Consider the following 13,701-nt stretch of genomic DNA (forward strand, 5'->3'; position numbering starts at 1 on the left):
TGGGCCAGCCTGTTTAACAGATATGACAGACATTTACTGAAGGGGTCTGGTACCTTCTATCAGCATCTGCACAGATTGACCCTCTTCAGGACCCTGACTCTGGCCAAATCAGGGTGGTCCAACATGCATCTTGAACTGAGGAGGCTGAACTCCTCCTCCTCCTCTGTACACTCTTCTGAGCTACTTACTCTTTGCTGTAGTCTTTGTGTGTCAGAACAACTCAGTGAAGGGATTGAACTACTGAAAGAGCTCATGATCCAGTTCAAGATGGCAGTTAATACCTTTCTGGGTGATTATCTGCCACCAAAGTTCTGCTGGTCTTTGAAAGCTGGTGCACAGTTTCGGCATAGTCTTCTACAGCTTGTTCCAAAATCTGGTGCTTCTTCAGCATGGACACGGCACTCTGCTCATCCTGGAATGGTGACAGAAATGACACTTGAGCCCCACACTCCAAAGCCACCACACAGCAAGTTCAACTTGGGGTGAGAGCAAATAGTGGTAGCCAGAAACAAAGAACTGCTCCCAAGTACAGCTTGAAGACAAGTTGTTCTGACAATGGTGTATTAATAGCTGAGTTCACAGCAAATGGTACCCACAGAAAGCAAAATAACAAGTGAAAGAGTGAATGCACCAACCCCTCTGGGATGCAGAACAGAATTACATCAGCTGTGCACTGAGCATGCTGAATTTCCCCTTCTGTGAGGCTCTTTGTGTGTTTACACAACAGTGGTGATTGTGCAGGGCTTGGAAAAATGGAACAGTTTTAGGCACGTCACTTGTCAGGCTTTGCAACGACAGCCTGGGTCCAGGAAAAGAAATCCTATGGAGCCTTTGCCAAAGGATTCTCCAGCAAAAAGCCTGGAGAAATTCCAACCAGAACTTCCTATGTGTTGTTATGATTAAGGAAAACAACCCCCAACTCTCAGTGTTAACTGGTATTGCCATGAAGTATTTTGCACGATGAGCTATTTGCGTTAATGTCCTTTTTATCTGCATTGCTTAGATATAAAAACCAACCCCCTTTATAACTGCAGACTGAACACCCATGAGATGGGTTATACTGACACAAAGCTGGGGTTTATTTCAGCAGGGCAGTGAGCACAGTGCATTTACCTAAATAACAAATAAGATACCACACTCCAACACCTTGAAAAACAGTTCATCTAGTCTTGGTCTGATTTCCTGTCACTGGGAGTAAAGGCTGATGGCTGGTGGCATCAGCTGAAGACAATCAAACACTGCTTTACAGACTGGTGCGTTGTGCTGTTCCCAGTGATTCAAAACTAACACACAACTCGCCCTAACTGGGCTGTACTGGGCACTCTGACCTCACAGCACAGGGAGGCACGTGGCTGCCATAGAACCATGGGCTGGAAAGGACCTTAAGATCGCCTGGTTCCAACCCCCTGCCATGGGCAGGGACACCTCAGTCTGAGGATGCTTCCCTGACTCAGCACAGCAAGACCTATCCTCCTCACTACCAGAGATGTCGTAATAGATACAAGTGATGATCACTCGAGCTTTCACAAGGGAATTAAATCTGTTTATGTTCCATTACATTAGTGACAGATTGAATTATGTCACCTCCCTCTCTCTAGCTAAGCAATTAAACCCAAACTGGTGCTGCTGGGGAGCTGCTCACCTTGGCTTTCTCTTCTGACATCATGTAGAGCTCCTGCTCACTCATCCAGGCCTCGGCCTCGGCAGCATCGAAGTAATACTGCTGTGCTCTGTGAGACTCCTCCAGGCGCTTGTGGCGCTTCTCCGTCTCCTCGATGAGGAGGTTCCAGAGCTGCTTCAGGTCTGCAAGTCTCTGCTGGATCACCTCAGCATTGGGGCTGCTCTCTGTGATGATGTTTTGACTCCTCTCAAAAATGTCATCGATACGAGGCTGATGTCCCTGGATTTCTTTCTGAAGGGTCTAAACGGGGAGGAAAGCAGATGGATGAGACACTGCGTCAAGCTAAAAGGAAGCAGCAGTCAGGGGTGTTAACTCCAGAGGGGCAGCAAAACACATGCCATCAGCTCATGTGGACAAACTGGGGTCCTCCTCAAACAGAATCTCAGACTGATTTGTGTTGAAGGGACCTTAAAGCTCCTCCAGCTCCAACTCCTGCCACGGGCAGGGACACCTTCCACTAGAGCAGGTTGCTCCAAGCCCCTGTGTCCAACCTGGCCTTGAACACTGCCAGGGATGGGGCAGCCACAGCTTCTCTGGGCACTCTGTGCCAGCGCCTCAGCACCCTCACAGGGAAGAGCTTCTGCCCAAGAGCTCATCTCAGTCTCCCCTCGGGCAGGTTCAAACCATTCCCCTTGTCCTGTCCCTACAGGCCGTTGTCCAAAGCCCCTCTCCAGATTTCTTGTAGCCCCTTTAGGGGATACCACCACGTGATACCACCACCTGGTCATCACACCACAGCCCATCACCACAGCACCCACCATTTTAGCCCAAGCTTTTCCTTCCTGAGATAGTCAGCACTAAGGAGAAGTAACAGGTATGGAGCTCTAGCAGCACCTACTCACCTGATTTTTCTTTATGAGTAGCTGCACAGTCTGGAGGTTGTGTCCATGATCCGTTGATGTAGCTATGGGCATCCTCTCTCCAACCCACAACTGAAAGTAAGAGAAGAACAACACATGTTTTTGCAAGTGACCCCAGATACAATCAAGGCGGCAGAGAGAGGTTGGTGCAAAAATCATCATTAATCAGACACACCATGAGACACATGATCAACAGGTTTCTCCTGTGACAGCTTTGCAGCAGGTTGTGACATTTTCCTGTTGTCTGGGGAACTGGATTTCTTTCATACTCACAATTTCATCTTCCACATCCCGGTTGAACTGGTGGATCTCTTTGGAGGCCAGCAGGTTTGCCTTCCTTTCATTCAAAGGCTCCAGCAACTCCAAAAACTTCTTTTCTACAGTAAGGCGCTTGCCATCCACTTCATCTGTACTCTTGCCTTCTTGACTCAATGCCCTTGCCTGGCTTTGCAGCTCCTCGATCTCCTTCTTACGAACATCCATTTGATTTTCTAGCATCTAAACAGAAACACAGCAAAAAGGTCCTGAAAACTGGGATAAAAGCAGTTGATAAGACAAGGGTACATCAACAGCTTCATAAGAAGGAAGAACAGAAGCTGCTCAGTAAAGATTTACTGCATTAATCATTACTGCAGCATTCATATTGCAAGGAGCATGGATTAGAGATGGATTCACAACTGTGGGCACCTGCTGACAGCCCTCGCTTATCCCTGCTTATGCAAATGATGAATTTGGCCAATGATGGAGCTGAATCTCTTCTGTCGGTCCTTCACAGGTTACCCTCAACAACTCTGGAGCACAGCTGGTAGCACCCAACAGCTTCATTGCTCCTTTATGTCCTCACTACTCCTTGCTGCCTTCACAGCAGGGAATCAGGGACTGACCAGCTTTGGGCAAGTTTGAATCAGAGAGAGGGAACGACCAGTGACTGGAGGACTACAGCAGGAGACAGAACAGAGAGTAATGTGGGGGAAAGGCAGTATAAAGCAGAGACTGCATCAACAAATTTACAACTGGTTCACTTCTGGGTGTTATTTCTGGTTCTTCTTAAAGACACATGAAACAAGAGGAAGTAAAAACCCAAAGAAGTTATTTTCTAAACTGCAAGGATCCCCCGTCTGCTCCTTTGAGCGCAGGTATCTGCTGCCTGCCCGGCTCTGCAACCTGAGCTCCATTTACCTGCTGCTTCTTCAACAGGATGTTGACACTGGTGAGATCTTTCCCGTAGTCATCCGACTGAATCTGGCTCTCCAAACCATTCAGCCACTTGTCCAGATCAGCACAGCTCTGGGTGAAAAGCTCTGCCTTGTTCGCATCGAAGAGACGCTGAGCCTTGGTCTGGGTAGTGGATTCGAGCTCTTCCCACATTTGATGGAGACCTGTCAGCTTTTCTTTCACGACAGCTTCAGTCTCTGGTTTCTCTGCAATGAGCTGCATTCCCTCCTGCAGAACAAAGAGCAACAAAGTGGAACCTCCTCTGGAGCACTCACAGACCTTTAGCTGAATTACTCTGATTAGAAAGCACTCAGGAGCCCTCATCTGCTGGCAGCATCAACCACTCATTTTCTATCTCCAATTATCCAATGACTCCTTCCAGAACATCAGCTCCCAGGTCTGTCTGTTGCCAGGAAGAGGGTTTCGTAGGAATGGGAAGGTCAAGCTCCCGGGGACACTGCTCAGAGGGCAGCAGGAGGCCCCATGTGCCTCTGCGACAGCAGAGGGGGCACCTGGAGCTGAACAACTGCTGTGGGACATCTCACCAGGAGGAAGACAAAGACTCAACTGGGAGAGGGAGCTTCTGGCACCCAAATGGAGCTGTGCGGCTGAGGAGAGTTATGTCAATGGGTCACAGGAATTACCATGGGTCTAAGCTAGTACGAGAAGAACAATGTTCCTTGGGAAGCAGGAACCTTGTGCCTAGCACCAGCAGAACACTCTCAACTAAGACATCTTTTTGCCTTTGCAAAGATTATATTCATTTTGGGAATATTCTCTGTAACTATAATTGCACCTCTGCTGCCGGGTGGTGCTGACAAGGGACAAACCATGTCAGATGTGAACCCTATCACAACCCAGCACATTTAACAGCTGTGACCTCTGGTAACATTAATACAGTGATTGTCAGCTGTGGCTCGATCCACAGCTTTGGTACTTTGCTGCAATCAGATTTTTCAGAGGCAGAGTGAGGATGTATTAGCATCACGAAAAAAGTACTTCCAGTACCAGGAGCAGCCTTCTAATTACACCATTAAAGGGTATTGCTATTTGCAGATCACAGAAAAGCCTCTAATGGGATACAGAGTGCCAAAGTGGGAGAGGAAATGAGCAATTAAGCTAACTTACACTGAACAGAAACCCACTGTCAGAGCTAAAGACGAGACCTCCTTGGTGTTCCAGAGCTGCACATGAGAAATGGGGGGGGGGGAGGGAAGTACAGCTCATCACAGCACATTGAAGCCTTCAAAGTAACCTGACACAGAGCTGTGAATCTTAATTAATCACAAAACTGGCTGTACTTTACTTCATGCACTAATTTTGCACGGGGAAAGGCAGCCTGATTATAGTCCTGAATGAATGAGAACCAGCACGGCAGCACGGGAGCCTGAATTCACTTGTCCATCCACATCCAGTTATTTCCCAGGAAGTACTTCTACTTCATCAGCTCAAATCACAACATTTGCCCCTTTTTACTGTTTGGGTATGAAAACTGGGTTATGCCATCCTTCTAACAGACAAGAAGGACTAGACAACATTAAACTGGCAGCTTAGCCAATATGCTGTGAGAATGCCTTGGATAAAAGCCATTTCACATCAGTGAGGAATGAAATGGGGTAGATACAATGTGATAGAGACTTATTCTACAGCAATGAAATCTCCTTTTGCCTTAGCTGAGAAGAGGATTCAAGAACCAGTTCTGCAGAGGAACAGATCTCATCTCTGTGCATAACCATCTCTGACAAAGATGAGGGCACTTTATGGAGGTTCTTTAGTTACCTTTTCAATCTTATCCAGCCACTCTTTGTTGGATGCAAGCTCTGCCATAAAAGCCTGATGCTTCAGCCACTTGCTGTGCAGGTTCCTCGCCTCATCATAGGACATGTCCTGGGCTGTAAGCATCTTCTCATTGATCCAGAGTGAGAGCTGGAAAGGAAATGCATAGATACTTGTGAAAACATCTGTTCTGTGAAATAATGCAAAGTATCAAAGTGCCTCCAGACCAAGGCTGAAGAGATGCCTCTACAGAAGAGCTGCGTGAGATGCAGAAACAGCTTTTACTCAGGGTTCAGCCAAGGATCCACCTGTTTAACAGCTAAATTTAAACATCCATCTCCAACATATAAATAACCCATGACTCAAGCAGAAAGGCATCAACTCCAAGCACACAGGTCTCACCCCATTCAACAGCAAGAGAAACAGGGATGTGTGTCCTACTTACTGGTCACAGTGTATTTCTGTATCAACATCACTCAATGTGCTACTCAGAATGTCATCACTACACCCTGTGGAGCCTTTCTGACTTCCTGAGGACACTCAGAGGTACACACTAATGAAGTGGCATGAAAAGGCATCTCCAGATAAAAGAGGCCCCAGGTAAATCCTTCAGGGGAACACTGAATGAGGAATTACATATTTCTACTCCTATCAAAGAACAGAGATGGTTTGTACCATTAATTCACACACTTAGTACCTCTTCCCCAAAGTCTTTTCTCTATATAGGTTTACATCACTAAATCTGTTCATGTGTCCAATCTCTGGTAGGGTTTTGGTACTCAAGATTTTCCTTTTCCCACTATATAAAATCCAAGACTCATTTCATCCTGATTTTCTGCAAATACAAAGGCACTGAGAACAATTTCCAGACGAAGGCTACAGAAGATCAATCCCTTAAAAGATAGATTATTTGCCTTGGGCAAATAGAATGTGAAAACGATTGCAGCAGCCAGCATCCAATTTCCCCCTAGGCTGATTCCGACTGCTTTATCTATCCCTCAGGTGTGGATAAAACACACATTCAGAGGCATGTTGATAGGGTTTGAAAGATTCATTTTCTGCAGATTTAGAGCCACTTCCCAAGTGGAAAATGTCAAAACAAACCTAAACTTTGTTTCCAGGATGCCTCTTCAGTCGCCAATTCCCCACTATGGACTCAGGGTAGAGGGCAGCAATGCATTCAGCACTCACAAGCGTGTTTAAATTGTCCCTTACAGGCACTGTTAAGCTCCACAAAAAGGGAAACCTTAGGAGAGCAATCAAAGAAACTCCTCATCTGATCTTGCTATCAAGAAAATATGATATGTTCTTGGTAGAAGTGCTCATGTTGATGAAGTTTTCAGTTACAACAGGCTGCTGAGCTGCTGCACAGCCAAAGGATGACTCTATAACCCCAAATGAGTGGGTTTGCTTCTGCCTTTCTGGGTAGCAGACAGCTGCCACACTGTGCAAATTGCACTGCTTGTCTTTCACTGTTTGCTTTTCCTGGCCACAGCATTAGGTGTTCTAGGGATTTCAAAGTGCATCCAAGGAAAGGTGATACAGGTCCTATTAACAGATGGGGTGAAGTGAGACACAGACGATATGTGGGACACAGCCAGGGTCAGGATAAAACCCTCGTTTCTGAACCTCACATTGTTGTGATGTTTCTCCTGATAACATTAATGCAAATAAAGCATTTAAAGGGTCGCAATTAAAACACAGTTTTTGCAACCACTGCAGACACTGAAAGTCAGTGGAAGGTGTCCCTGCCTGTGGCAGGGGCTTGGAACTGGATGAGCTTTAAGGTCCCGTCCAACCCAAACCATTCCAGGACTCTATGAAAGCCATAAGCCAGTTGTTAACAGCAGCAGAGCCAGCTCTTAGGCTTCCTCCCCTGCTTTGCACCAATACCACACCACCTTGGTTCTGCTCTCAGTTCCCAGAAGACTGTAACACTCTGCAATGAAAACCTGGCATGAGCTGAGAGAAATGCCAAGACAAACCCTTGTGAACCTGGCAGAGCAACAGGGGAAGGTGAAAGAGCACCACGTGCTGCTGCACTAGCAGACACTGCAGACACCCGTGCTGACACAGCCTGTCTTGTGTAAGGCTCACACTCTGCCTGGGCTGCATGACAAAACCTGCCGGCCGCTCACTGAACACGCAGAGAGCTCCTGACGTGCGGAGTCTCGCCAAATGCTTTCACTCCAGATCCCTGGAGAAATCAGCCCAGACAGTGCTGGGGCTCAGAACACTCAGAGGGGAGATCAGCTCTAATCTCCTCCAAGGTGAGCTGCGGAAGAGCATGAAGCTGAAGAAAATGAGATGGCAAAATGTATCATACCTCCCCTCCTTGAGGTTTTCTGCTGCCACTTCATTTCATTCCCTTGGCAAATTTATTTCAGACATTCATTATGAGTGTGAGGAATAGAAAAGAAAAAGCAACACCCCAGGATTAACCTGTAACACAGAATCCCAGACTGGGTTGTGTTGGAAGGGAGCTTAAAGCTCCTCCAGCTCCAACCCCTGCCACGGGCAGGGACACCTTCCACTGGAGCAGGTTGCTCCAAGCCCCTGTGTCCAACCTGGCCTTGAACACTGCCAGGGATGGGGCAGCCACAGCTTCTCTGGGCAACCCCACAGGGGAGAACGTCTTCCTAATGTCTAATCTCAATCTCAGTGTCCCCTCTGTCAGGTCAAAGTACATTCCCTTGTCCTGTTCCTTGTCAAAAGTCCCTCTCCAGATTTCCTGTTGGCCTCTTTAGGTACTGGAAGAATCTGTGTCTGATTAAGAGTCAGAAGCAGTACTCAGAGGTAGTCAGTAGTACCACCTGACTACTAACAACAAGAAAATCTGCTGTTTCCCCTCATCCCAGAGGAAAGGTTTGTCATTGCTGAGCTGTTGTTCTGAGCATTATCCTGCCACCTCCTCCAGCCCCACTGACCCTGCTCAGCGCCTCCCCCGAGCCAGAGGCAGGAAGGAGCGAGGGGAAGAGGCCACATTACAATAACACTTCAGCACGGAGCGACAGCAGGGAAGTGGCTGCCCTGGGCAGGAGCACACTGCAGAGAACACTCTTCCTTTCCTCAAGTTCCAGACGGTGGGAAACCATCCCTATGGCAGCAGGCAGGAAGGGCGAAGGATCATTGCTGGGTGAAACAGAGACTGCTGCAAATCTGTGCGCTAACAATTCCCAGCTTCTTGGTCAAAGCCAAGAGTGAGGCATTGCCTTGGTTCCCTCCCACCCTGCAGGAAAGCAGTGCTCCATCCATCACACAACCCCTCCAGCCCGAGGGAGCCATCAGCACGGAGTCCACAATCATGCTAATGCAAATGCTAAGTCTCATTATGGAATGGTTTGGGTTGGAAAGGACCTAAGGATGATCTAGCTCCAACCCCCCTGCCATGGGCTGTCTCCTCACAAAACACCCATTCAATTATCATCAAGGCTAATGTCCTCTCAAAAAGGACTGGAGAGATTTGTAACATTTGGGTATTGTAAGTTCTGCCTTTGAACCATCCAGTTGAGACATCCATGCTTTAGTGGCTGGAGAGAGCCAACCAAGAGGAAAGGCATTCAGGCAGCCAGACACTAGAGCTTTTATGTTTGCCCTTTCTTTCACTGCTATAGGGGAAAACCAGACCCTGGGGAACACCACCACACTGACACGGAGGCTAGAGGAGCTCCAAGAGCCAGGGGTAATTTTGTTCCAGAGATGTTACACTGGAAGGAAGAAACTGCTGCTAATAACAGCACCATTTTTGCTACTCTGTCATATTTTTACCACCAAGGAAGGAGCAATTTCAGCCAAGTTCATGGTTAGCTTATGCAATGCAGGAAAACAGACCACATCTAGGCAACCGAGCAGCAAACAGCATTTGCCTGGCTTATGATCATCATTTTGTTTGCTTCTTGTATGAAATCTCAGCTCCATTCAGACACAGTGCAGAGACTTCCAGGCTCTTGCAGCTGGTAAGATGTGCAGCCAGTGCAGTAACTCTTGGATTTAAACACACAGCTTTGCTACAGTCAGCTCTCTTTGCAGGTTTCAACTGAGGAAAGTAAGTTTTTAATGCAGGTCACAGGCAAAGCTCTTCAATATCTGTCAGTGCTGCATGAAATAACCTGAAAATCACTTAATTCTTCCTGCTAGGAAAAAGATTACTCCTAACTTTAAAATGTTGCCTTCAGTGTAAACAGTCCATTGTAAGTCATTAAATGTCTGGAAAGGATTTCTTGTTTTAAATGTTACAGTATTTAACAACCATAAACACATGCAAACTACCAGATAAATAACACATTAAAAATGATCCAGTTTAATCCTGCTCCCCTCTTACTCCCACCTCCTGTTCTTGTGACTAATGTGTTGCAGAAATCACTTGCAATCTCTTGCACCAGGACACAAACATATATCCAGCTGCAGACAAAACTCTTAACGAATTCAGTGCAAATCCCACCACACTCCACATGATTTATTTATGCCACAGCAGAAAACCTTCACTGCTTTTGGCAATTTTCCCTGTCTTTAGCTCAGATGACAAAGGGAAATTCAGTTCATGAGGAAAAACCAAACAAAACAGATTAATTTTTGCAGGTTTTGGGCGGGGTCAGGGTATGGTGCTGAGTGGTCCAGTCCTTATGAAATACAGGGTAAGGATGCTCTTCTGCAGGATGCAGCTTTTAAGCAAGAGAAGTAAAAGGATGTCATTTACCTCTTGACAATCCTGGAGAAACTTCTGGAGATCCCTGTTATCTTTCAGCCTCATCAGAAGCTCGCTGGCTGCTTCACGGTTCTTCCTATGTCTAGTCAAAAAAAGCAGACAAAAACCACCTTGAAATAGGCATTTTGTGCAAAACTGTCCTGGGTTCATTTCTGTAGCCTCTTTGGGATACACAGACTGGTTTGAGTTTGGAAGAGACCTTATTGTTCATCCAGTCCCACCCCCCTGCCACGGGCAGGGACACCTTCCACTAGAGCAGGTTGCTCCAAGCCCCTGTGTCCAACCTGGCCTTGAACACTGCCAGGGATGGGGCAGCCACAGCTTCTCTGGGTACCCTGTGCCAGCGCCTCAGCACCCTCCCAGGGAAGAGCTGCTGCCCTCAGAGCTCATCTCAATCTCCCCTCTGGCAGGTTCAAGCCATTCCCCTTGTCCTGTCCCTACAGGACCTTGTCCAAAGCCCCTCTCTAATATATCAAACAGGTATTGAATGAGTATGTGATGTGCTGCTTCTACTGTCTTTCAAATGAAGGATGGTTTGGAAGCTCTGCTATACATGTGCTATTTAACAGGCTTACTTCAGTTCAGCATCTACTTGTTTTTGTGACCAGTTAAATACACAGAAAATGTAGAAGTCTGCAGGATTCCTCAGTGTTATGTTCAGAATCTGCCCCACCAGTGTCAGGACCACAGAAGAGTTCAGACTGTTTGCAAAAAACCATAGAAAACTATCTGAAAATCGCAACAATAAGACCACACATTATGTAGCTCTTGCAAAATGGGTATTTGCTGTAATGCTCTTTGTAATATACCTCTGCTATAGCCCACGCCTCCCTCTCCTAAACAAAGCTGGAGCGGTTTAGACAAACTTCCAAATGCTGTGTTTAACAAACAGTGCCTGTGTGTTTCTGCAAACTGAAGCTTTATGCACATTGGAACCTGTTTTTCAGTGTTTAAGAGCAGACAGAAGAAAAGGCTAATCCAGACACCCTGGTTTTAATTCCCGTTTGCCCCTGAAGGATGACTTGTGCTGCCAGTCCCAAAGGTCCTGGTGGGTTCTTCAAAGGGAACAGTGTCTGAAGAGCCGATTCCCAAGGTAGCTCTGAACATGGTTTTAATTCATGCTTAGTTTGGAGGAGTTATCCCCTTCCTTCAGTACTCGCATTATTTATGAGGTGATTGAAATGGAGGAGGCAGAACAAAAAAGATCATTTTTATTTACTGCTCATTGTGTTAGATCTGTTCATATTTCACTGTACAGGGTCTTACAGTGAAATACTGCTGCTCTTTGTAATGGCCCAAGATAAATAGGGATAGAGAGTTAGAAATTATTTTAAAGGGTGGTAATTTATAAGATGATCTCAGCATGTGCTGGCAATAGCTCAATAAATCCATGGCAGTGAAATCTCCAGGGACTCGTGATAGTCTCAACGACTATAAATTACATGTTGATGACAACAACTGGATTAAGAGACCACTCTTCCTGATCTACAGTAAGTTACCAGAGCAAGCTCCCTGGCATGGATTTAGTGACTTCAGAAATACAAAGAAGACTTAGGGATACGTTTAACACAGAAGCAAAAAGACTGTAGGCAGAGGAATAGGAGAAAACCCTTTAGAGGACTACAAATTGCTTCTCTTTTGTCTCAACAGCTTCCTCTGAATAACTAGAGGCAAAGAGCATCTTTATAGCTGTAGGTCAAGAAAATGAATTCACACATCAGACGGCAAGGAAGACGCAGGTACCCATCAAAGGAAGAGGCTGCAGACCAAGCCCAGGTAATCTGGAAGTTTAATCAGGTGTTATCTGAGAGAGCACAAAGACAAGGACACACAAAGTGTGCCTTAGGGAAAAGCCCTATAACACAGCTAACATCACTGGGTTTGATTCCACTCTTTCTTGGCTGGTTTTTATATGCCTGGGCAAATACAGTGCATTACTCAGGTTGCTAAAATGAAGCAAGGAATTGCTTGGGTGATTTTATCATGATGAGTTCATAGATTTAAGGCCAGATTACATTATAGACTCATGCATTCAGGAGAGGACATGAGCTATGCAGTTAAAAGGAGAATTTCCATGACTCTTGTTTGAATAGAGTTAAAAGTCAGTAGAGTTCTTACGTTGAGAAAATAATAAAATTAGCTCCTGGAGAGTGCTGGAAACTAAACTCAGTAAGTCTGAAGGGAAACCAAGCAGGGACATCAAACAGATGATGACATAGCTTTTCTTTAAGTCCTCAGCATACCAAATATGATCTTTGGCACTTAGAGCTGTTTAACTGTAAAAAGTTGTTGACTTTGGTTGTCCAAGACAACCTGGAGTGGATTGGAAGATGAGTACTCTCTGCAGAAGAACAGGGCTGAACTGTAACAAGGTTTAAAGTGGATACTTGAAGATGTGGTCATAGTATTTTGAGGATGGACACTGATGGAATAGGCAGGAATTCATGTATTTACATCATAGAATAGATGGGGGGGGCTAATGGGAATAAATGGCCTCAAGAAGTCATTTAGTCTGACCTCCTGCCCCAAACTGGTTATACATAACTATTTCCAATTACACCTGTACATTACCAATTCCTTGTTCATGTTTCTCTAAACTCTTTAAAAGCTCCAATGACAGGTTGGACGGGGCTTGGAGCAACCTGCTCTAGTGGAAGGTGTCCCTGCCCGTGACAGGGGTTGGAACTGGATGAGCTCTAAGGTCCCTTCAACCCAAACCAGGCTGGGATTCAGTGATGACAGAGATTTTCCAATTTTCTGTGCGTAACTCCCCCTACCACCAGAAAGCTTCTCCTGCCCTTTTTACTACCAGTAGTATGTCAGAAGGGCTTTAGGTAGAATAAGATTTGCCCAATGTTCCCATGTTGTCCCCCAGAGGCCCCTGAGTGCTGACCATGCTGAAAGCTGACAGCATCTCTTGTGGTTTAACTGTAAGCCTGTGGGTTTCAAAGCTGGTGCAGGAGTAATAAATCTTACACGTAGTGTGAATGCAGCTGCCTGCTGAGGATACTGAGATACATATACAAGGCAGTTTTACATTCTTTAGCTGTTCCAGCAAACAAGAGGCACCCTCCTTTCTGAATGAGCAAGAACAAGAACGACTTCTGTCCTCTGCTGAGCAAAAAGCTGATGAAAACTAGACCCAGATCACAATGTGAGTGAGATCTGCCACTGCCTTTAAACCAAATCTCTCCTGCAGAATCGGAGAGGCCATGTCTTTTCTAGTGTCCGGATAAAATGCAGAATCAGAAAGGCCTCTCTCAGACAGGCTGAGAGAGCTGGGCTTTTTCAACCTGGAGAAGAGAAGGCTCCTGAAGGGGACACCTTAGAGCAGCTCCAGTGCCTAAAGGGGCTCCAGGAAACCTGGAGAGGGGCTTTGGACAAGGGATGGAGGGACAGGACAAGGGCAATGGCTTGAACCTGCCAGAGGGGGGATTGAGATGGGCTCTGAGGCAGGAGACGTT

At 46.3% G+C, this 13,701-nt stretch overlaps 1 protein-coding gene across 1 annotated transcript in view; it reads right to left on the reverse strand.

Annotated features, from left to right (window-relative positions):
- The window catches only part of LOC104411449 (spectrin beta chain, non-erythrocytic 1-like), a 48,262-nt gene that overhangs the window by 20,723 nt on the left and 13,838 nt on the right, over positions 1-13,701 (reverse strand). The window contains 7 exon segments of the mRNA XM_010021868.1: positions 282-412; positions 1,643-1,921; positions 2,524-2,613; positions 2,815-3,039; positions 3,721-3,984; positions 5,536-5,682; positions 10,229-10,319. Of these exon segments, the coding sequence (XP_010020170.1) occupies positions 282-412; positions 1,643-1,921; positions 2,524-2,613; positions 2,815-3,039; positions 3,721-3,984; positions 5,536-5,682; positions 10,229-10,319 (1,227 nt within the window).

This window comes from Nestor notabilis, unplaced genomic scaffold (assembly GCF_000696875.1).
Source record: "Nestor notabilis isolate BGI_N333 unplaced genomic scaffold, ASM69687v1 scaffold12189, whole genome shotgun sequence".
Lineage (NCBI taxonomy): Eukaryota > Metazoa > Chordata > Aves > Psittaciformes > Psittacidae > Nestor > Nestor notabilis.